The sequence below is a fragment of the Lygodium microphyllum genome, chromosome 17 (genome assembly GCF_053477565.2).
Source record: "Lygodium microphyllum isolate KBCC chromosome 17, Lygodium_microphyllum_v1.1.10, whole genome shotgun sequence".
NCBI lineage: Eukaryota > Viridiplantae > Streptophyta > Polypodiopsida > Schizaeales > Lygodiaceae > Lygodium > Lygodium microphyllum.
In genome coordinates this window covers 140,953,172-140,980,684 of record NC_141151.1, presented here as the reverse complement: position 1 = coordinate 140,980,684, position 27,513 = coordinate 140,953,172, and the positions used below count along the sequence as shown (strand labels likewise).

The 27,513-nt window shown below is 44.8% G+C and overlaps 1 protein-coding gene across 1 annotated transcript in view; it reads left to right on the top strand.

The window, feature by feature from the left end:
* Positions 1-27,513, top strand: part of SAC3B (SAC3/GANP/Nin1/mts3/eIF-3 p25 family) — a 104,392-nt gene that overhangs the window by 23,275 nt on the left and 53,604 nt on the right. The window contains exons 2-8 of the mRNA XM_087698030.1: positions 10,927-11,183; positions 11,322-11,422; positions 11,638-11,853; positions 11,948-12,175; positions 12,257-12,348; positions 12,464-12,557; positions 12,710-12,802. Of these exons, the coding sequence (XP_087554156.1) occupies positions 10,927-11,183; positions 11,322-11,422; positions 11,638-11,853; positions 11,948-12,175; positions 12,257-12,348; positions 12,464-12,557; positions 12,710-12,802 (1,081 nt within the window). The remainder of the gene's footprint in view (positions 1-10,926; positions 11,184-11,321; positions 11,423-11,637; positions 11,854-11,947; positions 12,176-12,256; positions 12,349-12,463; positions 12,558-12,709; positions 12,803-27,513) is intronic.

The following is a 27,513-nucleotide window of genomic DNA, read 5'->3' as shown; positions in this document are numbered from 1 at the left end:
GGTGTTCCAGCTTTTTCTCACACATTTTCAGAATCATTGCAGCTTGGGCATTCTCCCTAGTCTCTTCCGAGTGTGGATCAGTTGGTACCACAGTTTGCCTCCATGACATTACCTAGTGGACCCTTTGGTCATTATACTGTGTTCCAGCTGATATTTGGACAGGGCTTATGTGTCCTAGTGCCTTCGTCTCCACCTGCACCTTACGAAAACATTCATGTTCCAGTGCCTCCGTATCAATTGGCTCTCATTGGACATTCATATTCTATTTCTGTCTACCATCTCTTCCCCCTTCTCCTTCTTAGACATCTGCTCCACCCCTACCACCACCACCATGTTATCCTCCACATCCATCTTACCTCAGATTCGCGACACCTCATGGTTCTACCTCATCTTCTGCCAAGCATGCATTCAATGACAAGACTCGTTTTAACGGGTTAAACTTTACAACTTGGTTGAACTTGATGAGACATGTCCTTGACTCACAAAACCTATGGGATCTTGTGCAGGGGTTGGAACCCCAATCTGATCCCGCACTTGTTTCATATGAGGTTGTTCACTCATGGAAGACTAGGAATGCCTCTGTTGTTGTTGAGCTGATGCAAGGCTTATTGCTCGAGTTTCATTCTTAGCTTCAGCATTTTGACTTAGCGTCAGAGCGATGGACACACTTGATTGACCGCTATGTGGCTCGAGATAGGACTCGTCGAATAAATCTTGACCATGAGCTTCAAAACTTCAAAATCTTTGACGGGGATGATTTGAAAGTCAAATTGGTTGAGTATCGGCATCTCCTTGTTGATTTCTCCGCTATAGGGACTTCTAAGTCCTTTAACGATTAGATCACATTGTTTCTTAACAAGCTGCCACATAAGTACTTTAATTTTGTGCAGTAAGTAGTTTCTCTGTCCAATTTATCCACATTCTATGAATTTGAATGTCAGCTATTGCGTTATGTACGACTGTTCGATCAATTTCATAAGAATAATCTCTCAGAGGGGGCTCTTGTCGCTCATTCTCAAAAGGGGCAGCAAGGGAAGGTAAACCAAATCAAACTTCAAATCAAATGTATCTAAGAAGAATATGTATTGTCAACATTGTCAAAAGGCTAGCCATTTTAACAACGAGTGTCGATTAGCCATCTCAGTCGACAACATTCTCAACTCCAGAGTGCTTGTTTAACTGGTCTGCTGAGGCCCACATTGTCTTCGTAGAGACATCCGATATGAGTCTTGTGTACATTTGTGAGCCGCCTTTGGATGAGGTTATCGTAGAGACCTGCTTGTTACAGCCAAGCATATCAACACCTATTTGGATTGTGGACAGTGGAGCTACATATCACTCGACTTCTATAAAGGATATCTTTCGTACTCGAGCCCTCACAGTTGGGTGGATCCGCGTAGGAAATAACTCCTCGGTCAAGATCCAGGCTCAAGGTTGTGTCAGTTTTGCCATTGACAAGGGTCTGGATTTGGCTTCATTGGACAATGTATACCATGTCCCTTAGCTTGGAGCAAACTTGTTATCTGTTCAACAGCTTTGTTGGTTGGGGCGAGCGGTTTGTTTTACAGTGACCATAGTCGAGGTCCTTGACTCTTTGACTGATTCAGTGATTACTTGTAGTGAGGCACAACTGAATCAATTAACACATAAGGATAAGGCCTTTGATTGCTTACAAGTTGTTATGGCAGCATAGGAGCTGCCTACAAGCGTTTGGGGAAAATCCCTGCTGGAGGAGTTTCTGTCAGAGTGCAGCGGTGCGGAAGCGTAGGACTGAGAGAGAGAGAACGCAGAGAGAGAAGGGAGAGAAAGAGACAGTGTACACTGAAGATCTGCTGTATAAAGAATGCTGAATACAAAGATATACACGGGCGCAGTGCGCTGGACTGCGTGTCTCCACCTCGACGATGCGACCTGCTGTCCACCTCGAAGTCTGCTGCAGTCTGCACTGTCTGCTGTCTGAAATCTGTGAACAGAGACAGAAATCTGCACGGCACCGGTCTGTAATCTGCGACAGAGAATAGTGGCCAGACTGCTGAAAACGTCAGCAATAAATAGGCGAAAAATCACCTAGAACGGGGCGCCAAAATAGGGTGCAGCCAGGAATAAAATGGCTGCAGGCAGTCGGACTGCCACGTGGCAGTCCGACTGCTGCAGGTCCGACTGCAGCAGTCCGACTGGACTGCACCTGCCTGGCTGTACCTGCCTGGCTGTGATCCTCTCTAACACCCCCTCTCAGAGCCTGGGCAGGGCAGAAGCCTGAGGGATCTGGAATGTTGCCGAAGTAGAGCCTGAGGAAGCGCCTTCGTAAACAAATCCGCAAGATTGTCCTCCGTCTTGCAATACTCCACAGTGATGGTCTCATCCAAAAGCTTTTCTCGGATGAAGTGGTACTGGATCTCAATGTGCTTCGTCCGGGCATGAAAAACAGGATTCCTCGCCAAGGCAATGCAACTCTCATTGTCACATCGCAACAATGTAGGACGAGTCTGGGGGCACCCAAGCTCCTCCAACAGTCTCCGAAGCCACACAACCTCGCATGTGGTGGAAGACACGGCCCGATACTCCGCCTCAGTAGACGAAAGGGCTACCGTGGGCTGCTTCTTGCTACTCCATGAAATAACACCTGCACCCAAAGTAAAGCAGTAACCTGTTGTAGACCGCCTATGGTCCACGTCACCGGCCCAATCCGAGTCGCTCCAACCTGCAAGTACAAGATCTGACCCATCTGTCCCTGCGGGGTAATGAATCCCCAAATCAGACGTCCCCCTCAGATACCGAAGTATCCTCTGAGCAGCCTGCCAATGCACCGTCTTAGGTTCACTCATGAACCCTGCCAAGAGCCCAACAGCAAAACATAGATCAACCCTGGTGTTGAGAAGCCAAATCAAAGACCCTATCAACTGTCGATAGCGGAAAGCATCCGCCAAAGGAGAAGCTGAGTGGGAAGTGGCCTTCCAGTTCGGATCCATAGGGGTAGAGAGGGCCTGACAATCTTCCATCTCAAAAGACACCAAGAGCTCCTGTACATATCTCTGTTGGGAGAGAAAAATCCCCCTCTGAGACTGATAAATCTCATGGCCTAAAAAGAAATGAAGTAGCCCCAAATCCGTCATCTCGAACGTCCGATGTAAAGTTGACTTTGTCTCCTGGACCTGCTGTGCATCATCACCTGTGACAATCAAATCATCAACATATAATACAAACAGCACACAACCATCCTCGGAAGTGTGAACATACAGCTGCGGATCGGCCTTGGAGCGCCGATATCCCAACTGAGACTGGAGGAACGAATCAATCTTCTCGTTCCAAGCTCGCGGGGCCTGCTTGAGACCATACAGGGCCTTCTTCAACCTGTAGACTTTCCCATCTGAAGAACCAAAGCCAGGAGGCTGCTCAACGTAGATCTCCTCCTTCAAATCACCATTCAGGAAGGCCGACTTCACATCCAGCTGATAAACAGGCCATCTCCTATGGCCAGCCAAAGCAAGAACAGCTCTAATGGTTGCCATACGAGCTGTAGGGGCAAAGGTGTCATGACAGTCAATCCCTGGGCGCTGGGCAAAACCCTTAGCAACAAGGCGAGCCTTGTGCTTATCCAAAGTACCATCACTGAGATATTTGGTCTTGAAGACCCACTTGACTCCAATCACCTTCTTCTTCGGGGGGCGTGGCACAAGTGACCAAGTGCCATTCCTCTCAATAGCCTCCAACTCAGCTTCCATAGCTTTCTTCCATGGGGCGGACTGTAAAGCCTCCTTCACGGAGGTGGGCACGCGATCCTGCATAACACGGGACATCAAACAATAATTGGAGCAAACAAGCTCCGAAGAATGCACCTGGTGCCTCCGTGACCGCCGCGGATCATCCTGCGGTCCCCACTCCTCAGGAACCCCCTCGATCCCTGAATCACGGAGTGTGTCACGGGCCCAGCGAGGAGGAGGCCGAACCTCCCCTCGTCGTTCTCCATCAGTAGAAGACTCTGGAATGTCCACCGGAGATAACTCCTCAGTAGGGTCCGGTGGAACAGTAGACTCTGTGTCAGAAACAGAATCATAATCAAACGGCACAGGCTCCATTGGAACTGTAGAAGGAGCCAAACTTTCCCTTGGATCTCCAAGAACGGGGTGCTCCTCACCCGTTGAAGAAGCCGGAACCTCCACAAACCGCACATCACGGCTAGTATATACATCCCGCTTGACGGGATCATACAGTCGGTAGCCTTGGGACTGGGAGTTGTAGCCCACAAATACCTGTTTTCGGGAAGCCGCTTCAAATTTGTCACGGTGAGCCTTGGGAATGTGAACATAGGCATCACACCCAAAGACCCGAAAGTAAGAAACATCTGGCTTCGTCCCAAAATAAGCCTCAAATGGAGTCATCCCTTCCACGGCCGAAGTAGGGGATCGATTAAGAATGTGGACTGCAGTAGCCACAGCCTCGGCCCACAGAACCTGGGGGGTCTGTCGGTGCTCCATCATGGTGCGCGCCATCTCGATCATACTGCGGTTCTTCCGTTCGAGAATACCATTTTCTTGGGAGTATTCGTATTGGCAAACTCCTGGTGAATTCCTCTATCTGCACAAAACCGAGCAAATTCATTAGAGACAAATTCACCTCCCTTGTCGGATCTCAAGGTCTTCAACTTCCGGCCTGATCGGTTCTCCTCAAAGAGAAGCCAATCCTTGAAGTGCGAGAAAGCTTCTGATTTTAGTGCCAAAAAGTAGGCCCATGTCATCCTGCTATAGTCATCCACGATCAGCATGAAGTACGAGCTCCCACGCAGGGACTCATTCCTCATAGGGCCACATAGATCCGTAGATACTAACTCCATCGATGAAGTAGACCGCCGCGAAGCGGTGTGGGGAATGGCATCCCTATGCTGCTTCCCCCTTATGCAGGAGACACATGGCTGCTGGCTCACCACTATATCCAGCAACCCTCGAACAAGCTGTCCCCGTGACGCCTTCCGAAGATAGTCATAGTTCAGGTGACCAAACCTAGCATGCCATAATTCAGACTGTGACTGTGAGGTAAGAAGAAGAGTAGAGAGGGCAGTGGAAGACTTCAGTTTGTAAATGCCGTTCTCCTCATATCCAGATGATAGAACCTTCCTCGATTCACGATCAAGGACTCGCACTGTAGAACTGTCAAACTCCACCAGAAGACCAAGAGAGCAAATCTTATGGACTGAAAGGAGATGGTACCCCAATCCTGGTACATGCAAAACCTCTGAAGTATGGGTGCCACCTCGTCCATCCGGAATAAGCTGCATCTTACCCCGACCTGCAATAGAAACTGAAGAGCTGTCTCCAATGAGAACCTGCCCACGCGAAGGTCGCAGCTGGGCAACACCATCTGATGAAGGAGTCATGTGCCGTGAGGCACCACTATCAATAATCCACTCTCGAGATTGGGAAGCCGCCATCGCAGCATCAGAAGCATTCGGTGAAGCGTCCTCAATGACAACTAGATGTAGAAATGCAGCTAATGAGGGTGCAGCCACCGCTCCAGAATCCTTGGTTTCCTTCTTCTTGGTGTCCTTCGAGTCTTTGTCAGGGCAATCCTTCTTCCAATGGCCAGTCTTTCCACAAATATGGCATGTGGAGTCTTTGTCCTTGTCCTTCTCCTTGTCCTTCTTGGACTTGTTATCCCCCTTCTTCTTCTTTTGGTCCTTCCCCTTCTTCTGAGAGGCTTGACCTGTCAACGCCTCCGTCTTGGAAGCATTCTGTCCCTTTAACTGTTCCTCTTGGTCCAAGACCATAGGAACCAACTCCTCCCACCGAAGAGTAGACTCTCGCCCCGAAGCAATAAGGGCAGAGTAAAATGTACCGAATCGTGGCGGCAACTGGGACAATAGTGTGATCGCCATGTCTTCGGAGGAGATCGGCTTCCCCGCATTCTGAACCTGCATCTGTAGCTGCCTTAGCTTGTTAATGTGTTCCCTTAGCGAAGAAGACTTATTGACGGACAAGGTCCGCATCTGTACCTCCAAAGAAACCCTCTTCATCAGGGTCATCCGATTGTACATTTGATCAAGCTCCAGCCATATCTCACGAGCCACCGTCAAGTGCTCGATGTGAGCGATCACGGCTGTAGTGCATGATAGAAAGAGAAAGGATCGAATCCTGGCATTCAGTTTGTCCCAATGAGACTGGGCCTTGGCCAACTCCGCACGAGCATCGGAAGAGAGTTTGGACTCATCTCTTACCGAAGGCCGGTCAATATCTTCCTGTACCAACTCCGCCAAATCATAGGACTCCAGAATGGCCAACATCATAACGCGCCAAATGCGGTAGTTGTCGCCGTCGAGCTTCTGATCTGTAGGAAGAGCCGGTAGGACAGGCACCTTCCGGTCCATAATCGCCTGGAACTCCAAGTCCATCTCTGTAGACATCTTCACTTGCAATGCCTTCTCAAACGCAAAAGCAGCCCCCTCTGACTGGGTAAACTCAGCCTGCTAAGGCTCTTCCGCGTCCCGAAGCTTCTTCACCCGCCGGAGGCGATGAAAAAGCAAAACCTGCACTTTTAGGTTGAAAACTCAAACTTTCTCCGCGACAAACAGCAGTAAACAGCAGCAAATCCACCACCTGTACTCCTTTCCTGTGCGCCCACACTCGTTTCAGCCTTGTTCCAAGGCGCAGCCCTCCTGTCTGCCCTTAAACGCAAAAAACGCAAATTTGTGTCGCGATGGAAACTCCTCTTCAGGTTGATTCTGCGCTCAGTCAGCCCTCAAACACTGCTCTGATACCATGTCAGAGTGCAGCGGTGCGGAAGCGTAGGACTGAGAGAGAGAGAACGCAGAGAGAGAAGGGAGAGAAAGAGACAGTGTACACTGAAGATCTGCTGTATAAAGAATGCTGAATACAAAGATATACACGGGCGCAGTGCGCTGGACTGCGTGTCTCCACCTCGACGATGCGACCTGCTGTCCACCTCGAAGTCTGCTGCAGTCTGCACTGTCTGCTATCTGAAATCTGTGAACAGAGACAGAAATCTGCACGGCACCGGTCTGTAATCTGCGACAGAGAATAGTGGCCAGACTGCTGAAAACGTCAGCAATAAATAGGCGAAAAATCACCTAGAACGGGGCGCCAAAATAGGGGCGCAGCCAGGAATAAAATGGCTGCAGGCAGTCGGACTGCCACGTGGCAGTCTGACTGCTGCAGGTCTGACTGCAGCAGTCCGACTGGACTGCACCTGCCTGGCTGTACCTGCCTGGCTGTGATCCTCTCTAACAGTTTCCATATCCATCATTGCATGCACTCTCGACATGTTCCAAGCTGGAGAGAGACAATAGTGGATGCTAGAGTTACAACAGTGGAGCAAGTTTGAAAAATCATGATTTACATTAGGAAATCATGATGCCCAAATGTTTTACTATGGAATTTGACATTAATTGAGATAAACAATATTTTGTGTATTTTGACATTAGGTTATATGGTAGTAATTTGACATTAGCTTATATGGTAGCAATTTGTCAGGCTTCATATTCTTGAACCATCTCACGGTGAGATAACTCATAAAGAGAGTTATAGCCAAGATGCCCTAGGTAGAAATGCCAAAGACGCTCATTGTTCATAGACTCTTGAGATGTGCCCAATGCTTGGAAGCTATGGAACATGGAGCCCTTAGCTGTCGGCTCGGTACTCACTTGAAGCTAGCTCGAGATGTTTGTAGAGCATGTCAGCTCAAGAAGCAACATCAGAGCCCATTTCCTTAGCAGTCTATACATAGAGTTGAGGCGCTTCTTAGATTGATTCACGTTAATCTTTGTGGGCCCACATCCATTGTTGCCTTGAACGGTGCGCTGTACTTCTTTTTGATAGTGGATGATCATTCGGGATACATGTGGGTGTACTTCTCGAGCATAAGTCAGATTCATTCACTGTATAGTGTGTTTGTTGCATAAGCATTGTATATTCAATAGTCATATCATTTCATTCATTCTCTGTGTTCATCGTCTTTGAGTTACGCTAACCCTAATTGTGTTCTTCTATCAGTTTGTGCTTTGTCGTACGGTATTATTTGTGTTTTTGTGTTAGGATATTTCTTCACAACTGCAACCATGTGATGTCTGAGCATACTAGCACTCAATGTTACCTTGTGTAGTGCTAGTTGCCTAGATTACTCTAGAACAAGTCTAGAGTATCTTTGCCTTGGGAGGCTTCAAAGCTTGTGCAAAAAAATCACAGCCTAGAAAAGGGTCTTAGGTATAATAGGTGGTGCTTCCTCTTTGCCATGCCTATCTCATGTGGCATTGAGGGCTTACTCTTGATTATATGGGACATCATCTTCACTAGGGACCTCTCCATTTGCTCCCATACATTGTAGACCTCCCCTCTATCTGGTAGTGATTACTTTGTTTTTGTATATGTGTGCATTGGTTACCCTGTGTAGTGCTAGCTGCCTAGATTACTCTAGAGCAAGTCTAGAATATCTTTGCCTTGGGAGGCTTCAAAGCTTGTGCAAAAAAATCACAGCCTAGAAAAGGATCTTAGGTATAATAGGTGGTGCTTCCTCTTTGCCATGATTATCTCATGTGGCATTGAGGGTTTACTCTTTGATTATATGGGATATCATCTTTACTAGGGGCTTCTCCATTTGCTCCCATACATCGTAGACCTCCCCTCTATCTAGTAGTGATTGCTTTGTTGTAGCTCTCCTCTTATGATAGAGGCTTAGTCCCCAAATAGGAGCTTTGTATAAGAGGTTGGTATAACCAATGTGTCAAAATGCCATAGCTTCATCCAAGGTTCCCAGAATTGTATATGTGTGCATTGGTTCTCCATGGCTCCTAATGCTGCATAACCTCAAATCAGTCTATCCTCAGCTGCATCTTTGATATCTTGCAAGACACCCACAAGAAATCTACGTTTTGGTGGTAGTTAGTCTCGAAATAGAAGGAAACGGCATCTCCGGTCGTCGTGTGAACTAGCACGAAAATCTCTCCGTCTCTCTAAGGAAGGAACATAGATGTCCTCCTCTTGAGTCAGCAAAGAACTAGTAATAAGACATCTTTGATATCTTGCAAGACACCCACAAGAAATCTACGTTTTGGTGGTAGATAGTCTTGAAATAGAAGGAAACGGCTATAGGATCACAAGGAAGTCGATATAGAGGGTTCGCCTGGGCAGATTGATTGTTGCCTGCACAAGGACTATGTGCATTTGTTGAGGAGAGCTATTGCCTAACCAAGGAACACTGCATTTGCAGCAGAAGACTGTCGCTTGACTGAGGAAACCTGTTGACTCCAATAGGAGAGGAAGTGGGCAGCAAAACGGGTACTTGGCACAAGAAAAGTGGATGCCTTCAAGTAGAAAGATGTGTTTTCAGCAAAATGCGGATGTGGCAAGCTTGCTTGGCAGTTTGGGGTGGTCTCATATGCGAGAAGTCAGCTCCATGTCTCTCTTAGACAATGATACCGTGCTTTGATACCATGTGCGAGTGTGCAATGGAAGAAGGAACTTGAACACATAGGAAGAGAGAGGGACAATCTGCAAGAAAAGAAGAAAAGAAACTTGTACAGAACAAGGAATAAATGCTGAATACAAAAGGAGGACTGATCAGTCCGTGCATGCAGCCCATAGTGTTAGTGAGGGCACTAGATCAGGCTGATGATGACGGCAGCACCGGATATGGAGGAAGATGATGGAGTCAAAGAGTGCACCTACCAAGGAAGGAGGGAAGATGATGATATAACTGACTGCCAAGTTTGAAATGGCTATAAATAGCCGGATATCCCAAAAACTGGCCGATCTGAAATCTGGGTCCAAAAATATGGCTGATCAGCATTTAATGCTAGTAAAAATGCCAGAAATGCTCAAAAAAATCCCGGAAAGGGTGGACAATGTCCAACAGGTGAGGCAGGCTGAAGAATGCAAAAACTGCCCGGGAAATGCACATAAAATCCTGACTGGAGAAGAAAATGCATTGAAATGCAATAAACTGAGTGCTCTAGAATGGCTACCTCCTCCGTCAAAACAAGTGATAGATATATCAGAGCTCCTAAAGTCCTTGTTTGACTGAGACTGAGACTCACAGGCAGGAGATAACAAGGCATGACAAACATGATTGCTAACAATACAAGGCTGCGAACAGGGAGGGTACAAGGCTGTGAACAGTCAGCCCTTGCATGTCTGAATGCCATGCCAGTGAGGGTACTAGATCAATGGCAAAAGATAATGAAATCTGATGGAGTAAGATGATGATTGCTGGAAAGGATGACTGCGACAGCAGTAGAGTGTAAGGAATTGGCTGCAGGGCTGCAAACAGGCTGCCCCTGCATGTCTGAATGGCATGCCAGTGAGGGTACTGTACTGATGGAAAAAGATAATGAAATCTGATGGAGGAAGATGACGATGGCCGGAAAGGATGACTGCAACAGCAGTAGAGTGTAATGAATCGGCTACATGCAGTTATGAGGAACTGGAGGACAAGGTGATAAACAGCTTATAAAACAGTAACTGGGTCAGTCTTCTATACTTTGCTTAGGCAACTGCCATCAGAACTCAACATCCATCAGAGTGATAGAGACCTTCATCTTGTCAGGATGCTAGATGTGTTCATACGTTTTTGGGAGGGATCCTCACACAACACAGTGGTGCTGGAACCAGGCAAATCTTTTGTACTTGATACTTTACATAACCTGTCTAAGCTATTGAATTAGAGGCACCAAGGATCCTTGTAGACTCTGTGTCGAATATAGTTGGCATCAGAACTGCGGAACTCATACCAGAATTCAGGTTGAAAAGCTAATCCTCTTAGTAAATACATTTGGTGAATAAACCAGAAAAATGGTACGGTTCCTTCTGATGTCTTGTCTGTTTGTTTAGTACCAGTAAACTTTAAGCTTGATAAAGCCTGTGATTTTTGTTCACCTTCCCTGCTGCTATTTATATCATGGGAATTTTGCAATGGCATTTACAGAAACGAGATAGCCAAGGAAGATCGTGCCCGTAGGTTCAATATAATCTCAGATTATCCTGCTATATCTCAAAACCAAGATACAGCGGTACAAGGTTTAAAAAAACAAAGCTTGGAAGTTAAAAAACTGTTCAGTGGGGAAGTGCAAACGGCTAGAGAAGTTGATAATTCAGCAGAAGTGGAAGGGACAGACCTGTTAGCTGAAAAAGATTGGCGTTCTGCAGAAGCTATCCTTGGTGTTTGCCCTGATATGTGCCCAGGTACTGGTTTAAAAGTTTCATTGTATGTTACCTTTCAGTGTGTTGCCTTGCATATTATGTGTTTTTTGAATTTCAAACTAGAATATCTTTTCTTGGCACTTAGTATCTTCTTGTCATTCTGTATTATTTTATATGTAGAATCTGAGCGCCAAGAACGAGAAAGAAAAGGTGATTTGGATAGGTTGGAAAGGCTTGATGGGGATCGGAATCAAACAAGTAAAGATCTTGCAGTCAAGAAGGTAGAATGATTCTCTGTCTCAAAGATTGCAATCTCTGATTAAAGAGTTTGATATAATTTTGCCATATGAATATAGAAATTATGCTAGTGGCAGCCTAAGTTTGGTATTTCTTGTAATTATAGTGTGGTATAGTCTCAAAGCTTGGCGGAAATAAAGCATACAGTTTTTCCTTCTGCCATTTCTAATTGTTTGTTATTTTGATTAATCACTTGCAGTATAGTAGAACAGCTGGAAAAGACTCCACATTAATAAGGCCGCTTGCTGTTCTGCTTATGACCATGGAGTATTTGCTGCACCTCTTGAGCAGAGGCTATGATGAAGAGCTACTTAGCTTGCATAATTTTCTTTGGGATCGGATGAGAGCTATTCGTATGGACCTCAGGATGCAGCACATCTTCAATCAACAAGCTGTTGCCATGCATGAGCAGATGGTTCGTTTTATTTTATCATTTGCTGCAAAATTTCTGCAAAAGTCATGGAAAGGGGTATGAGTATTCTAACTATCAAACTGTCACTGCATGCCAGATAAGATTTCATATTCTTGCCATGCACGAGCTTTGTGAATACAAAAAAGGTGAAGGTTTTAGTGAGGGGTTTGATGCACATCTGAACATAGAGCAGATGAATAAGACATCTGTTGACTTGTTCCACATGTATCATGACTTTCGGAAAGCTGGACATCCCTGTGCAAATGAAGCTGAGTTTAGGGGCTATTATGCACTTCTAAAATTGGACAAGCATCCTGGCTACTTGGTATGTACATTCGTGGACTTGGCTGATCTTGGACTATTCACATCCAGTTTCCCATAAATTTCCTAATTTGTTTCATTATAGGTGGAGCCTGCAGAACTGTCACTTGACTTAGCAAAAATGACTCCAGACATGAGAAATGCTTCAGAGGTTCAGTTTGCCCGGAAAGTGGCAAGGTTGGTAGCAATGTGTGGCCTTGTCTCAGTGCAAGTAATTGAACAAGTTTTGGAATAATACATAAAAGAAGACAGTCCTAGTTGAAACTGTGCCTCTATTGTGTATTTGCATCAGAGCTTGTAGGTCAGGTAACTACTTGGCCTTTTTCCGGCTCACGAGAGAGGCGACTTACCTCCAAGCTTGTCTTATGCACGCTCATTTTGCCAAGGTAGTGCATCTGCTCACAAAAGTGATTTTTAAAAGCTTCTTTGTCCAGCTTGTCTGTGTGGTGGAAAAGTGTAGATGACAGTGGAACCATTCTTTAGGGTATGTGGACTCTTTCAGCCAAAGTGATGTTGTGAATTTATTCTTTGTACGCAGCTCCGGAGCCAAGCCATGGCATCATTGCACAGTGGACTACAAAAAAATCAAGGCATACCAATTGTGCAGGTGGAGGAGTGGCTAGCTATGGAGGTAAGTCAACCAGAAACTCAATCATGTGTTTTATGGTATTTTTTGGTTTTGATTCCATAATCAGAGTATAGAAAGTGCAACTTTTACATGACCACATAAATGCAACCTGATGGATGCGAAAATATATTAGCAAATTCTTAGATTTACTCACTGTAGTGCTGTAGTACTTTAACATTTACAATGAGGGTGCGTCTACAGTAGAACAAAAAGGCAGTTACACGTATCATAAGTGCCCTACTGGGGGACTAAAAAAGCACATTAAAGTTAGCCTGTTTGCCGGCAGTTATGCTAATCATTATCGTGAAAGATGCTGTGAAGTTATTCATGCCCGCTAGAGATAATGTGGCTGTTTTTGGTAAATACTGTGCTTGAAATTCCACAAGTTGCTAGCCATTTCTACGGTCCTTTCACCTGGATTCCAATGCTGTTTGTAGTCTTACAGATGATTTCCTTGTCTATAATTGCAACCTTCAGCCAAGCCAATGACTAGACTTATCCTGTACACCTTACTTGTGTTTGATGAATTCCACCTTGTGCGTTGGGATGATGTACATTTTGTGCCCCAACAATTTTTTTGTACTGTTGACTAACAGCTTTGGTTTCCTTATCAAGCCATGATGCTTTTGTGAGTGGCATACTACATATACACCAGTTTCTTCTAACCTTGATGATGATCAATGGACTATGGGGCCATTGAATGGCACGGTGCTACTGTTCTTGGAATAGACACACATTGGCATCTTATTCCCCCAGGATGATGATGATGATGATGATGATGAATGTTCTGTTAGAAATATTGAATACCTGAGGGAGTGTTGATGTGAAAAGGGTTAGGGGCAACCTAGGATTGTCTATGGTTTGTGTTTATTACCACCCTAGTTTTCTCACCTTTATCATTACTCATTGTACTTGTTTACTGATGAGTTTCTGCCTATTGCTTTGCTTTTGTGCTCTCTCTACTTCTCTCTGCATCCATTTTGCAACATTTGGTTTTAGAGCAGGCTGTCTCTCTCTCTTACCACTCCTTGTGCGTCCCCCGCCATTGTTAGCTGTTTTGTCATAAAACCCTTTGCTTCTTTGGTGATGACTTGCAACCTTTGTGTGCAAGCTGTGACTGAAAGGTCAAAATGGCTGAATATTGGCAATTACTTGCTGAATTTGCCACCACTAGATCCCCCAAGTCAGATGATGACCAGGTTATTTTGCTTCTAAACTAGTTGCCACATAAGTTCTTTTTTTTTTAATAGAAAAATATCTCACATTGGCAGTTCCGTACTTTGTATCAGATCGAGTGTCAACCATTGCAGTTCACAAGGTTGTTCAATCAAGTTCAGAAGAAACAAAATCAACCATTGCTTGTCTAGGGGATAACAATCTCTAACATCCCCTCTCAGATCTTGGATGAGGCATAAGGTTCAAGGATCTGGAATGTCGGTGAAGTAGAGCCCGGGGAAGCGCCTTCGTAAATAGATTTGCAAGATTGTCCTTGGTCTTACAATTCTTCACATCGATGGTCTCATCTAGAAGCTTTTCCCTAATGAAGTGGTACTGGATCTCTATGTGCTTCGTCTAGGTATGAAATACGGGATTCGTTGCCAAGGCAATGCAACTCTTATTGTTGCATCGCAGAATAGTAGGACGAGTCTAGGGGTAGCCAAGCTTCTCTAACAATCTTCGAAGTCACACAGTCTCACATGTGGTAGAAGACGGGGCCCGATACTTTGCCTCAGTCGAAGATAGGGCGACCGTGGGTTGCTTCTTGCTACTCCAAGAGATAACACCTGTACCCAAGGTAAAACAATAGCCTGTAGTAGACCGCCTATGGTCCATATTGCCAGCCCAATCCGAATCACTCCAACCTGCAAGGACAAGATTGGAAGCACCTGGACCTGCTGGATAGTAAATCCCTAGGTTGGAGGTCCCCTTAGAAACCGTAGTATCCTCTGGGCAGCTTGCCAATGCACTTGCTAAGGTGCACTCATGAGAGACCTACAACAAAACATAGATCAACCCGTGTGTTGAAGAGCCAAATCAATGATCCAATCAATTGACGGTCGTGGGTAGCATCCGCCAAAGGAGAATCTGAGTATGAAGTGGCCTTCCAGTTCAGATCCATAGGAGTAGAAATGGGTCGACAATCCTCCATCTCAAAAGTCACCAAGAGCTCTTGTACATATCTCTGTTGAGAGATGAAAATCCCCCTTTGAGTTTGATAAATCTCTTTGCCCAAAAAGAAATGGAGAAGTCCTAAATCCATCATCTCGAACTTCTGATGTAAGGCTGCCTTCGTCCCTTCGATCTTTTGGGGATGGTCACCTGTAACAATCAAGCCATTAACATATAAAACAAACAACACACGACCACCATCGGAAGTGCACATAAAGCTGCGGATCGGCCCTAGAGGGGCGATATTCGAACTTTGCGTGGAGAAATGAATCAATCTCCTCGTTCCAAGCACGTGGAGCTTGCTTCAGGCCATACAAGGCCTTCTTCAACCTGTAAACCTTCCCATTTGAGGAACCAAAGCCATAGGGCTGCTCTACATAAATCTCCTCCTTCAAATCACCGTTCAAGAATCTGACTTCACATCCAATTGAAGGACGGGGCCATCTCCTATGACTAGCCAAGGCAAGAACAACACATATCGTTGCTATATGAGCAGTGGGAAAAAAGTATCATGGAAATCAATGCTTGGGCGCTGAGCAAAACCCTTAGCAACAAGACGAGCCTTGTGCTTGTCTAAAGAGCCATTACTATGGTACTTGGTCTTGAAGACCCATTTGACACCAATTATCTTCTTATGAGAGGGACGGGGCACAAGGTACCAAGGGCCATTTTGTTCAATAGCCTCCAACTCGGCTTTCATCGCTTTCCGCCAATGAGCAGACTATAAAGCCTTCTTTCAGGAAGGTAGGCTCTCTATAATGCATAACACTGGACATCAAATAGTAGTTAGAGCAAACAAGCTCCATAGAATGTGCTAGGTGTCGGTGGCTTGTGCGGTCCATCGTGTGTTGCCACTTCTCAAGGACCTCCTCGATCCCTGAATCTCGGAGCGTGTCACGGGCCCAACGAGGAGGAGGCTCAATCTCTCCTCGACGCTCTCCATCTGTTGAAGTTTCTAGAAGGTCCATCGACAACGTAGGAGCAATAGATGAATCCGGTGATTGGGAACTAGGCTCCTCATCCGAAGAAGGGTCCTCAAGAGACACAAGCTCCATAGAAACAGTCGTTGGGGCCCAGCTATCACCGAGATCTCCAAGAGCAAGGTGGTTCTCATCCCCTTCTGGGGCTGAAACCTCCATAAACCGAACGTCATGGCTCATGTAGACATCCTGCTTAACAGAGTCATATAATTGGTAGCCTTGAGACTACGAGCTATAGCCCACAAACACTTGCCCTTTGGAAGCCACTTCAAAATTGTCACGCTATGTCTTCGGGATGTGAACATAGGCATCACACCCAAAGACCCTGAAATAAGAAACATCTGGTTTTGACCCAAAGTATGCCTCATAAGGAGTCATACCAACAACATGGAAAGTAGGGGAATGATTAAGGATGTGGACTGCAGTAGGCATAGCCTCAGCCCATAGAGACTGAGGTGTCTGATGATGCTCCATCATAGTATCTGCCACTTGGCATCTCGATCACACTGCGATTTTTCCGCATCCAAGATGTCACTCTCGTGAGGGGTGTCGGTATTTACAAACTCTTGGTGAATACCATGATCTGCACAAAAATGAGCAAACTCATTAGAAACAAATTCTCCGTCCTTATCCGATCGTAAGGACTTTAGCTTTCGGTCCGATTGTTTCTCTTCAAAGAGCAACCAATCCGTAAAGTGAGAGAAGATCTCTGACTTTAGCTTCAAGAAATAGGCCCATGTCATCCTGATGTAATCATCCACAATTAGCATGAAATACAAGCTCCATCTAAGGGACTCCGTTCTCATCGGTCCACAAAGATGAGTAGAAACAAGTTCCAAGGTGCTGAAGACCACCTTGAAGCCTTGCTGGGAACAACGTCACGAGTCTGCTTCCCACGGATGCAGGATACACAAAGCTGTTGACTCACCGCCTTTTGAAGGTAATCATAATTGAGGTGGCCTAACCGAGCATGCCAAAGGTCGGATTGAGTTTGAGAGGTAAAAAGAAGAGAAGTCAAGGTAGAAGAAGATTGCAACTTGTAGACTCCATTCTCCTCATAACCTGAAGAAAGAACTTGTCTCGATGCTTGAAAAGAATTTGAAAAGAATCCACATCAAATTCGACCAAAGACCGAGGGCACAAATCTTGTGTACCAAGAGAAGATGATACCCCAAAGCCGGCACATAAAATACCTCTGATGCATGGGCACCACCACGTCCATCTAGAATAAGATGCATGTTGCCCCATCCTTGAATAGGAATAGACAAACTATCACCAATGAGAATCTGACCATGGGAAGGCCGCAAATGAGCAACACTTGCTGAAGGAGTCATGTGCCGGGAGGCACCACTGTCAACAATCCACTCTTGAGTGAATGGGGCCGTCAATGCAATATCAGAAGTCGTTAGGGTTGAATCCTAAATCACCTCTAAATGGAGGAAAGCAACTGATGAGGGAGCAGCCACCGCTCTGGAGTCGTTTGAAGATTTCTCCTCCTCCTCCTCCTTCTCCTTCACCTTGTTCTCCTTGTCATGGCAATCCTTCTTCCAGTGACCTGTTTTGCGGCAAATGTGACAAGTAGACTCCTTTTGAGAGGATTGACCAACCAAGGCTTTAGATTTCGAAGCATTGGTTCCTTTCAGTGGCTTTTCTTGGTCCAAGACCATAGGAACCAACTCTTCCCCATTGGAGAGTCTCAGACCGCCCTGAAGCAATCAAGGCAGAATAAAAACCACTGAAGCTAGGCGGTAACTGTGAAAGGAGAGTTATAGCTATGTCTGGAGAAGTGATCACCTTCTCTGCGTTTTGAACTTGCATTTGAAGATGCCTTAGCTTGTTGATATACTCTAGCATGGATGATGACTTCTTGACACTGATAGTCCACATCCGCACTTCCAAAGAGACTTGTCTCATGATAGTCATCCGATTATACATCTGATCCAACTTTAGCCATATCTCTCGAGCCACCGTCAAATGCTCGATAAGAGAGATAACAGCAGTAGTACATGAGAGAAATAAAAATGAGTGAATACGAGCATTGAGTTTATCCCAATGTGCTTGAGCCTTTGCCAACTCCACCTTCTCACTGGAAGAGAGTCTCGACTTGTCACGCAAAGAAGGACGATGGATAGCCTCCGTAACAAGCTTCGCCAAATCATAGGACTCCAATATTGTAACCATCATGACCTGCCATATGCGGTAGTTCTCGCCATCAAGCTTTTGATCTGATGGAAGAGCCAGTAGGACGGGCACCTTTCGGGTCCATGATCGCCTGAAACTCTGTCTTGGCCTTAAAAGACATCTTCACCTACAATGCCTACACAAAACACAAAAACAGCCCCCTCTGAATGTGAAAATATAGCGTGCTAGGGCTATGGTTCGCTTGTCCCGCTCCTTCTTTACCTGCCGGAGGCAATGAAAAGGTAAAAATCAGCTTTTGAAGGCCAAAAACTCAGCCTTCCTCCTCTCGGAACAGCAGCAAACAACAGTAACTTCACCAACTTTGATCCTTTCCCGCACGTTGACGCTCGCCTCAGCCTTGTTCCGATGTGCAGCCCTCCCGCTTGCACTCGAATGCTGGAAAGGCAGCCTTGTGTCACACTGAAATCTCCTCTGCAGATGGGTTCTTCACTTAGTCAGGCTGTCTTCATTGCTTTGATACAATGTCAGAGTGCAGTGGTGCGGAAGTGTGGGACCAAGATTGAGAGAGTAGAGTGAACATGGAGAGAAGAGAGAGAGAAAGCGATAGAAGAACATGAAGATCTGTTGTATAAAGTATGCTGAATACAAAGGAATGTAGATATGTACATGGGTGCAGTCCGTATATAAATCTGCAATTGCAAGACCGAGAGGGTGCTGGTGGCAGGCTATTTATAGCCCGAATAAAATGCCAAGAAATAATTAGGTCGGCTGCATTTAATTGTGCAGAAAGACTGGCCGATTGTACAGTAGTACGACTGCATCGTGTGTGGCTGCTGATGATGTGGCACTGCTAACGTGGCATTGCTGATGCGGCAAACCTGCTGCGCACACCGGAACTCTCTCAAGTGACTGCCTAGCTGGAAAACTGCATATGTACAGACCCTAACTGAGAAAAGTGCCTATCCAGGGGATGACAATCTCTAACACCATCCTCATCTATAAATAGATAGGCTGTCCCCATCAGTCTTAACCTCGTCTGTGTAGGTTTCTCACCCTTGAGTGCAGATTTCAGCCATTAGGCCACACACATATGGCTGTCCAACCCTAGCGACTGCTGCCACATCGTTCTTTGCATCTACCACTCCTCCATCAGTATTGGCGATAGTTTTCTGACCCTCCTTTGCTTGCATTTGGAGCTGTCACAACTTGGCGACAACATACACTACATACGTCAGCCCTCTTCAGCTTGTGTTTGGTGTCCAATCAGCATCAAGTGGCAGCTCCTCCACACTAGGCGACAACTGCCAGCCCTCTTCTACACTTGTGCTGTTTGCATTTGGTGCTCAAGGCCCTCCTAACACTTGCGTTTGCTGCATCCTCTCCGTCCTACTCTTCGACTAGTGGTCATAGACTTGGGGATCTGTCTTTGGTGGACGTCACTCTCCGACACATAGCTTTGCCCTTGGGCACACTGTATACTCTTACATTCATTTACAGCATTCATTCACTTCAGAGTTGTGTTCTTTCTATCCCTTCTTCTGTTTGTGTTTGAGTTTCTATATTTGAGTTTTGAGTTTTGTGTTTAGGGTTTGAGTTTTGCTTTCTGTGTTTGTGTTTATCTTGTTGTGTTTCTGTTGTGGTCGTACACTTTGTATTTCCTCAGTGCAAACTCTAGCGGTGCCTCCCACGCACTTCTTTACATGATATTAGAGTTGGTGCTTTGATAAAGAGTAGCTTGCGGATATTGTGGAGTGCTAGTCTTTGCATGAGGCGTAATTGAATCACAATGTCACAGACACCTTCTTCCCATGACCCCTTGATGTCTTATCAGGTCTCTTGGTCACTAGAGGCCCTGAGGAGGCATTATGGACTCCTTGAGGAAGATGACACTCCATATTCACCCTCACCATTATCCTCTATGTTTACACCCATGCCAGATATTCCAGATTTCAACCTCATAGAGGAGGAGTTTGAGGAGTACTTACACAACAAATACAGTGCTGAAGACATCTCTTCTTCTAGTTTTGCTACTCCTTCTGGACGAATTGGTGAGGTTGACCACCTTTACGATCATGGAGAACATACGACATTTGGGACAATTGGCGATCCATCTTCATCATATTGGCTAGGTCCCGTGTCAGGTTCATACAACCCTTTTGGGTCGTTCGCATCAAAACCCTCTCCTATTTTGCCTTTGGTGTGTAGGATCCGGATGGTCAAATGTATGTAAATCTTAATAGAGGGGGCTCAAGAAGTAGACATTCATCATTAGGTATACCTACATCTTCTGTTTCCTTTGAGCAAGTCAATTACTCTTCTTCTCTCCCTTCCATCCCACTCTCTTCTCTTGAAGCCATATCACATTCATTTCAAAACCTCGGCTTATATTCCACATCCTCTTCTACCACATTGAAAGGTGGACCTTTTATCTCCACTCCGCATTCTCATTTTCTATTTTGTATTCACACTTTCCTACCACTTTATATCACGGTGTTTTGCATTTCATCTCTTAACACTGTAATCTACCCTTTTCCACAAGCCATTTTGCACTACGGGGCTTCGTTATGGGGAATGTCACCCTCTAACACAATTCCCTCTTCCTTTCCTCATGTAGGCATATCTTTTTTGATTGGGACAAGTGTGATGGGCATCCCTCTCACTACCCTCAACTACACACACACCAAGCTCAATGTGTCTCTATCCCTCCACCATGGGGCCCTCATGCGGTGACAATGCCCATGCCCAGTCATCCCATGTACACATTTAGATCCACTGTGCCCACTTCTTGTATATTGGTGGGCACTCTAGGATCCATTTCCAAGTGTATTCTTTTTCCCCATAGTATCCAACATATCCACCTTATCCGAGCACAACCACTCCTGTTGCCTTGGCCAAGAATGCCTTCATGGACGACTCTCATTTCAATTGGTCGAATTTCACTACTTGGTTGAACTATATGTAGCAAGTGCTTGAGTCTCAGGGTCTTTGGGACCTTGTTGTTGGTCTTGTACCTATGCTTGATCCTCACCTTGCCCATTCTGATTACATCCATCAATGGCGAGCTCGCAACGCCACAGCCATTGTCAAGCTAATGTAGGGTTTGCTTCTTGAGTTTCACTCCTAGTTACAACATTTTCCTCTTGCATCTGAATGTTGGAGCCGTCTCATTGATTGCTATGCGGCGAGAGATCGTACTCAACGTATAAACGTTGACTTTGAGCTCTAGGAGTTTTCCATTAAGGAAGGGGATAATCTGAAAGTCAAGTTGTCCGAATATCGGCGATTACTAGCTGAGTTTGCCACTACTAGCTCTTTGAAGTCAGATGACGATTAGGTCATGTTCTTTTTGAACAAGTTGCCCGTCAAATATTCCGATTTTATCCAACCCATTATCTCACAGCCTAGATTTCGTACCTTCTACGAGTTTGATGTAGTGACGGGTTAGGCACGGAGATCGGGATAGATAGTCGTTACGCACAGTGAGAGACAGAGAGAGTGAGATAGAGCAAAGTCGAGAGTGAGTACGTTTGTAAGTACAATGACGATAGTGTCTCTTTAGGTTTTTATATAGATATATATATGTAAGTACAAGTGCTAAGGGTGTGTTCACACCCGAGCACATTTAAAGATACAAGGCCTTTATTCCCAACAATCTCCCACCTAAAGGCAATATTCCTGAATCCAACTTCCATTATTTGTTTGACAATGAGCAAACCACTCTGTTGGAAGACCCTTTGTGAGAAGGTCTGGAGGGTTATCATTTGTATGCACTTTGATAAGCTCAATGCTCTTGCTGTCAAGTATATCTCTAATGAAGTGGTACTTCACTTTTATGTGTTTTGTCTTTGCATGAAAGACAAGATTTTGTGCTCGCATGATAGCACTCTGACTATCGCAATGGAGAACAAGTAACTCTGAGATGCCAAGCTCTTTCACTAGACGTGAAAGCCATAAAGCCTCCTTGCATGCCTCAGTGGCAGCCACATACTCTGCCTTTGTAGTAGACAATGCAACACACTTTTGTAGCCTGGAGATCCAAGAGACTGCTCCTCCTATGAAAGTAAACACATATCCAGAAGTGGACTTCTTGCAGTCCGCATGACCAGCATAGTTTGCATCCGTAAAGCCAATGACAGATGCTTTCTGCTTTCCAAAGCAGATGCACAACTTCTTTGTGCCTTTGAGGTATCTTATAATATCTTTCACTACATCCCAATGCTTCTTCTAGGGTTTGCCATGTATTTGCTAACCACTCCCACTGCAAAGGCAATGTCAGGATGTGTAGCAACCATAGCATACATGAAACTGCTAACAGTTTAAGCATATGGTATCTTGGCCATTTCAGCCTTCTCATCATCACATGTAGGGCTGTCCTCTGCACTAAGTTTCACATATGGAGGCAATGGAACCCCAATTGTCCCCCCCCCCCCCTCCCCTCCATATTGAAACACTGCAAAACTTTGGAGATATACTCCTGCTGAGATAGATAGAGTAAGCCTTTTGATCTATCTCTGAGTATTCGCATGCCAAGAATGTGATTTGCATCACCAAGATCCTTTATGTCAAAGCTGCCATGAAAACTTTGTTGGAAGCGATAGGGATGCAGTGAGGAGCAGGAGTGAACGAGTGAATGTGATGGCTTGAAAGAGTGTGAGCAGAGTGAAAGCACGAGACAATGAGAGTGTACCAACCAAAAAATCTGTTGGTACACAAAGAATAAAATGTATTTATACTTAGGACATGTAAAAGGTGCGTTCGCATGTACAATGTGCGTGTGCTATACACGGAGGTTACCAGGCCTTTATATTCCAACAACCTCCCACTTAAAGGTCCGAAATGAACCTCTAGCTAACCAACTCCCACTAGTCGAATGCAATGCTCATGCTGAGCTTTGCTTAGACCTTTAGTGAGAACATTTGCAGCGTTATCTTGTGTTTTAAATTTGGTCAATATGATTTGACCATCTTCGAGAATCTGTTTGATGAAGTGATATCGCACATCTATATGCTTTGTGCGTGAATGATACATGGCATTCTTAGCCAGATACACAGTACTCTGGCTATCACATCCCAAAACTGCAGTACCCATAGACATGCCGAGATCATCTACAAGTCTGCTCAACCATATAGCTTCCTTAGAAGCTTCAGTAGCTGATATGTATTCAGCTTTAGTGGTACTGAGTGCAACAATATTCTGCAACCTAGAACACCAAGAAACAACCCCACCAGCAACTGTAAAGACATACCCGTTGGTGGACCTACGAGTGTCTAAGTCACCTGCCATGTCTGCATCACAATAACCCTGCAAACTAAGTGCACCCTGCCCATAGCAAATACTTTTTCTTTGTGTACCCTTAAGGTATCAAAGAATACACTTGATAGTCTCCCAATGTGCTTTGCCAGGATTTGACATAAACCTGCTAACAACTCCCACTGCATGAGCAATGTCTGGACGAATAGCAACCATAGCATACATAAGAGAGCCACAAGCTGATGCATAAGGAACTCCCTTCATAGCATTTGCTTCCATGTCATCTTTCGGGCTGTTGGCTTTGCTAAGCTTGAGATAAGGAGGTAAGGGTACCCCAAAAGGCTTAGCTTCAGCCATGTTAAACCTCTCCCGTACCTTTCCAATGTACTTTTCTTGAGATAAAAACAACAATTTCTGCATTCTATCTCTATGAATCCTCATGCCCAAAATATGCTCTGTATGTCCCAAATCTTTCATGGAGAAAGCTGATTTCAGCTGATTTTTGAGAGCATCCAAGTTACTCTTTCTTTTTCCAGCTAGTAACATATCATCCACATACAAAACAAGTATGATGGGGCTGCCATCTATATCCTTTTTCATGTACAAGCAATGATTTGCATGGCTGCGTGTAAACTCATGAGATAGCATAAAAGTGTCAAACTTTTTGTACCACTGCCGTGGTACTTGCTTCAGCCCATATAGGCTGCGTTTTAGTTTACACACCATTTGCTCTTTTCCAGGAACTACAAAGCCCTCGGGCTGTTTCATGTAGATTTCCTCATCAATGTCACCATGCAAGAAAGCTGTTTTTACATTCATTTGATACAGCTCTAAATCCAAAACAACAGTAAGAGCAAAAAGCACACGTAAAGTGGTTATCTTCACAACAGGTGAGAAGACCTCTTGGAAGTCAATCCCTTTCTTTTGTGCATAATCTTTGGCAACTAGCCTTGCCTTGTACTTGGGTTTCCCATCAATTGTCTTGACGTTGTACACCCATTTGTTTGGAAGTGGCTTCCTTCCCTTGGGTAGTGACACAAGATCCCAAGTATCATTTGCATATAGAGATTTAATCTCTTCCTGCATAGCTAGCTCCCACTTACTGCTGAACTCACATGACTTATCCTCTTTGTATGTAAGAGGCTCACCCTCATCTGTAAGCATCACATAATGCAAGGAGGGGTCAAACCTATGTGGTTGCCTTCTTACGCGTGTAGACCTGCTTACCCAATAATCAACATTTTCACGAATTGGGTCTACATTTGGAGGTATATTATTTTCAGCATTTATTGGCTGCTGTAAGCCATTTTCAGCATGCTGTTCATGCTGTACAGCACCTTCATTTTCATTTCCAGCACCTGCATTTTCATAATCAGCAAGCCTATCTTGCTGTCCATGACCTCCTTGTGCTTCTATTTGCTGTCCATCATCATCTGGCTCAAAGATAACCGGCTGATCATCAGTTTCAGCCTGTGGTACAGCACCTTGAGGCTCATTTTCAGAAGTAATAGGTGGCTGCAAACTCTGAAACTTCACCTTTTTCAGATCTTCATTAGAGGCTAAAGTGGCTTTCAGCAATTTTGCCTCATTGAACACAACATTATGGCTGCGAATAATTTTCTTGGACTGAGGTAACCACACTATGTAGCCAAATTCACCCTCATCATCATAGCCCATGAAGATGCCTTTGGTGGATTTTGGGTCAAGTTTGTTCCTCAGCTCATCCCTAACATGCACAAAAGCATCACAGCCAAATATGCGTAAATGGTCATATGAGGCCGATTTGCCAGACCAAACCTCCTTAGGGATGCCATTATTTAAGGACCTGTTTGGAGAGCGGTTGCAAATGTGAACCGCGGTTTTGAGTGCCTCTCCCCAAAATGCATGAGGGAGATTAGCAGTGGATAGCATGCACCGCACTCTTTCACATAAAGTCCTGTTATATCTTTCAGCCACCCCATATGAAGAAGGGCTGTAAGGAGCTGTAAGCTCCCTCTTAATACCATGAAAGTCACAAAAGGACTTGAATTCATTCGATGTGAACTCACCTCCATTATCAGTTCTCAAAAATTTTAGGTTTCTACCTGTCTGAATGGTCACAAATGCATGAAAAGTTTTAAAAACAGCAAACGCTTCACTTTTCTTTTTCAGCAAATACACCCAAATCTTCTTGGAACAATCATCAATAAAGGAGACAAAATATGCAGCACCACCCATCGATTTCATGGGCATACTACATACATCAGAATGCATGAAGTCCAAGACATTGGACTTACGTGAGACACCAAAGTAGAAGAAATTTTTAATTTGCTTTCCAAACTGACACTCATTACAAAAATCAAGTTTAGAGCCTTTTCCATCAACCCTCTTCAGAGAGGTAAGGACATCAAGTTCTTTTTGGCTCATGTGGCCTAATCTCTTATGCCATAACTTCAACTGGCTGTAAATTTCAGCAACTGCAAGAAACTTGCCATTGAAGGCTTTACAGTGCAAACAATACAAAGTGCCCTTCTTGGTTCCTTTTGCAATCAGCATGAAACCCTTTTTCACTTTCCACAAACCACCACCAAACAGTGTGGTGTAGCCATGCAAGTCAAGCTGACCAAGAGATAGTAAACTCTTTTTAATGCCAGGCACATATCTGACATCTTTCAACACAAGCTTTTGACCATTGTCTAAAGACAAGTGTACTGTGCCAATCCCATCAATGCTACAAGCATGGTTATTTCCAAGATACACCTTTCCATAACTGCCTGCATTGAACATAGCAAAACACTCCAAGCAAGGAGTTACATGGAAAGAGGTACCAAAGTCTACAATCCAAGTCTGAGTGATACCATCATCAACTGACAAGAGTGCATCAATCACATCAGCCTTGGTAATCTGCATATCTTGCATGTGACAAACAAGGGCATCTTAATCAACTGCACATAATACATCAGCCTCTGTATTTGAAAGCTCTTCTATGACCACGCTTGAGGCCACATTGGCCTTCTCTTTGCCTTTGGTTGTCTCCAATGCATTTGTCTTTTGTTCCTCCTCCTTTTTATCTCTTGCATTCTTCTTTCTCAAAAAGATAAAAAAGATCGCCCTCAACTTATCATCAAAGTCCAAGTTTGCATCTTTGAGCTGGTTTAGAATCCCTATAAATGCACTCAAGTGCTCAGCTGAGTCCAGTTGCATATTCACCAACTTGTGCATTAAATGCACTTGATTAACAGGTGTGGTGATGTCATAAGTAGTTTTCAGCTTCTCCCATATTGCATAACTTGTGTCTAAACCCTTAATGTCTGTCAGAATGTCATTAGTGACATCCATCTTTATGCAAGCCGCAACCTTTTTATTCAGTTTGGCCCAATCTGCATGAGACATTAATGTGGGTTTATCTTCCTGCAAAGCATCCTCACAATCCTTCTGGAACAAAATGCCTTGCATTTGGTCTTTCCAAAGATCAAATCCATGACCATCAAACCGTTTAATCTCCATCAAACTCTTGATGTCTAAACTTGAAGAAGTTGCAGCCATTTTATCACGAATACAAGAGTAAATGCACTAATCTGCGGAAGCACAAGCTGAACAAACAAAATACCCTGCTGTTTTCCTTCAACTAGAAATAAATCTCTGCTGTTTGTACATTAACCAGCCACTGCACGGGCAAAAGATGCAGAAATTTACCACAATTCTGCGCAAATCCCTAAAATTTCAAGTCCAAAATTGCATGAATGTCAGTCAATCTGACCTGGCTGAGTAAAGCTTTGCCAATACATGAAAAGCCCTAAATTTCTGGGATCTAATGTCAAGAAATTTTGCTCAAAGGGGCAAAATTTTGACTAATTTGGAAAAATCCCCAAATTAATTGAGGTCACCGCTCTCAATGTCTGCAATTTTTGACTCAAAAGTCATTGAGGTATGAATTATGTCAAATTTGGAAAAAGCCCTAAATTTTTGGCTGGAATCCTCGTAGATCTGTGATCTGTGCTTATGGCGTGTGAACTCCCGTCATTGGCAAGTGGTAATGAGGGGATTAGAGAAACATTTGATTTAAAGAAAAAACAAAGGAAATGACTTGGGGAGGGGTGGTTCCTTGACCCCCGTCACATCACGTTACCCTCAGACGTTGCCCGCTTGTCTAGTCGCGAACCGCCCGTAGAGGTCGCCTGCCAGCGTTGACCC